A 1578-nucleotide genomic window follows, 5' to 3' on the forward strand; every position below is an offset into this window, starting at 1 on the left:
AATTTATAAAACAAAACAAGTGTCTCCAGAAAACACTCCTGGAAAGGAGTACAAGTCTGGATTGACAAACTAAAAAGAAAAACCTAATCAAACAAACTAAAACCCATGTCATCGTCACTTTCTTCCTTTGCCTCTTCCTGCAAACACAAAATATGAAGCACATTCAGTTACTTATATACAATATCATATTAAGTAGCAAGTATGGACTGCATCAAGATATAAGTTTTTTAGTACAATATACAATATGCAGGACTGCATCAAGATATAAGTTTTTTAGTACAATATACAATATGCAGTTAATAAAGTCTGCGCAGTGCTGATTACGAACTGCATAACCTATAATAATACTACATTAAACTCAATTAATGTCAGAGCAAAATAATACCCAAAAATACTATTACTAATTGTGGATAATTACACTCAAAGAACTATTAAGCTACAATTGATAGTTGAATTCCCAAATTTCAATGAAACTACAACAATCAAATTACAATCGTGTTACTATAAAGTAATTAATATCTTTGTTGTCGTTCAGACAACGAAATTACAAAATTTAACAGTAGGTTTACATATAAATATTCCGAACTGGGCTCAGAGAAACCAGAAACAGGATTCGGTAAATAAAAGTGACAAGTATAAAAAAAATACAGCAAGCACAAATAATCTGTTCTATGTGTTCTCAAAAACTATTAAGTCTATTTCATGTCTTTATACATCTAAAAGAGTTACAGTCTACCCGCATTAAAAAAAATTAAACCCCACTAATTATTGTCTAATCAGTTGAACATCGAGGTATACATTTAACACTACATTCAACAAAGCCTTTATGAAATGATCATCCAAACTAGAAAATGTACAAAAATTTCAATTTACTATTGAAGTTTTAATAGTATTAGGTTAAAACATCAATCAATAATATATCATTACTAAATATAACCCTTAAGACAGAAACCTAATATAAAGCATTACTAACAGTACCTTTTTGGCCTCGGCGGCAGGTGCGGCAGCTTCAACGGCTCCACCAGCAGCAGTAGCGGATACGGCAACAGCAGCACCACCTGCAGCGCCAACATTCAAAACGAGATCGTCAGTGCTCTTATTCTGAGCAAGTTTGGCGAATAACCTTGGCCAGTATGATTCGACAGTGACGCCAGCAACCTTCAAGATAGTGTTAATCTTCTCCGCCTACAAAAAAAAAAGTCAAGAAATTTGAGATCTGAAAATGAATTTGGTAAATTAGAAAGATGATTAAATGAAAGATAATAAACTGACGGTGATTGCGATTCCGTCATTGTGGAGCATCAAGATGGAGTAGATGCATGCTAACTCGCCGGCACTCATGGCTGCGTATAGATTTGATCGCGAGCTGCTCCATATATCACGTCCATGTGGGTAGATATATATATCACGTGTGTATATAAAATATATATACTAATATATATATATCACGTGTGTATATATCTACCACATGGTATATATATATATATATATATATATATATATATATATATATGTGTATATCACGTGATATATATATCTACACACATGGTTTATATATATTTATATATATATACACCA

The 1578-nt window shown here is 32.3% G+C and overlaps 1 protein-coding gene across 1 annotated transcript; it reads right to left on the reverse strand.

Annotated features, from left to right (window-relative positions):
• Positions 1–62: 62 nt before the first annotated feature.
• LOC101498607 (large ribosomal subunit protein P1-like) lies at positions 63–1365 on the reverse strand. The gene is made up of 3 exons (XM_004516969.4): positions 1273–1365; positions 979–1185; positions 63–137 (listed from the first exon to the last, which is right to left on the reverse strand). The coding sequence occupies exons 1-3, from the start codon at positions 1339–1341 to the stop codon at positions 84–86; spliced, it is 330 nt and encodes a 109-aa protein (XP_004517026.1). The 5' UTR covers positions 1342–1365; the 3' UTR covers positions 63–83.
• Between the last annotated feature and the right edge of the window lie 213 nt (positions 1366–1578).

This window comes from Cicer arietinum, unplaced genomic scaffold (assembly GCF_000331145.2).
Source record: "Cicer arietinum cultivar CDC Frontier isolate Library 1 unplaced genomic scaffold, Cicar.CDCFrontier_v2.0 Ca_scaffold_2802_v2.0, whole genome shotgun sequence".
Taxonomy (NCBI): Eukaryota; Viridiplantae; Streptophyta; class Magnoliopsida; order Fabales; family Fabaceae; genus Cicer; species Cicer arietinum.

What these genes read in the sequence shown, in the direction of transcription:
- LOC101498607 (XM_004516969.4), bottom strand. Translation starts at nt 1,341, where the DNA reads ATGAGTGCCGGCGAGTTAGCATGCATCTACTCCATCTTGATGCTCCAC. An exon ending in ATGACGGAATCGCAATCACC is followed by an intron (nt 1,186 to 1,272) that starts GTCAGTTTATTA and finishes TTTTTTTTGTAG; the next exon opens with GCGGAGAAGATTAACACTAT. An exon ending in CTGCCGCCGAGGCCAAAAAG is followed by an intron (nt 138 to 978) that starts GTACTGTTAGTA and finishes TTGTGTTTGCAG; the next exon opens with GAAGAGGCAAAGGAAGAAAG.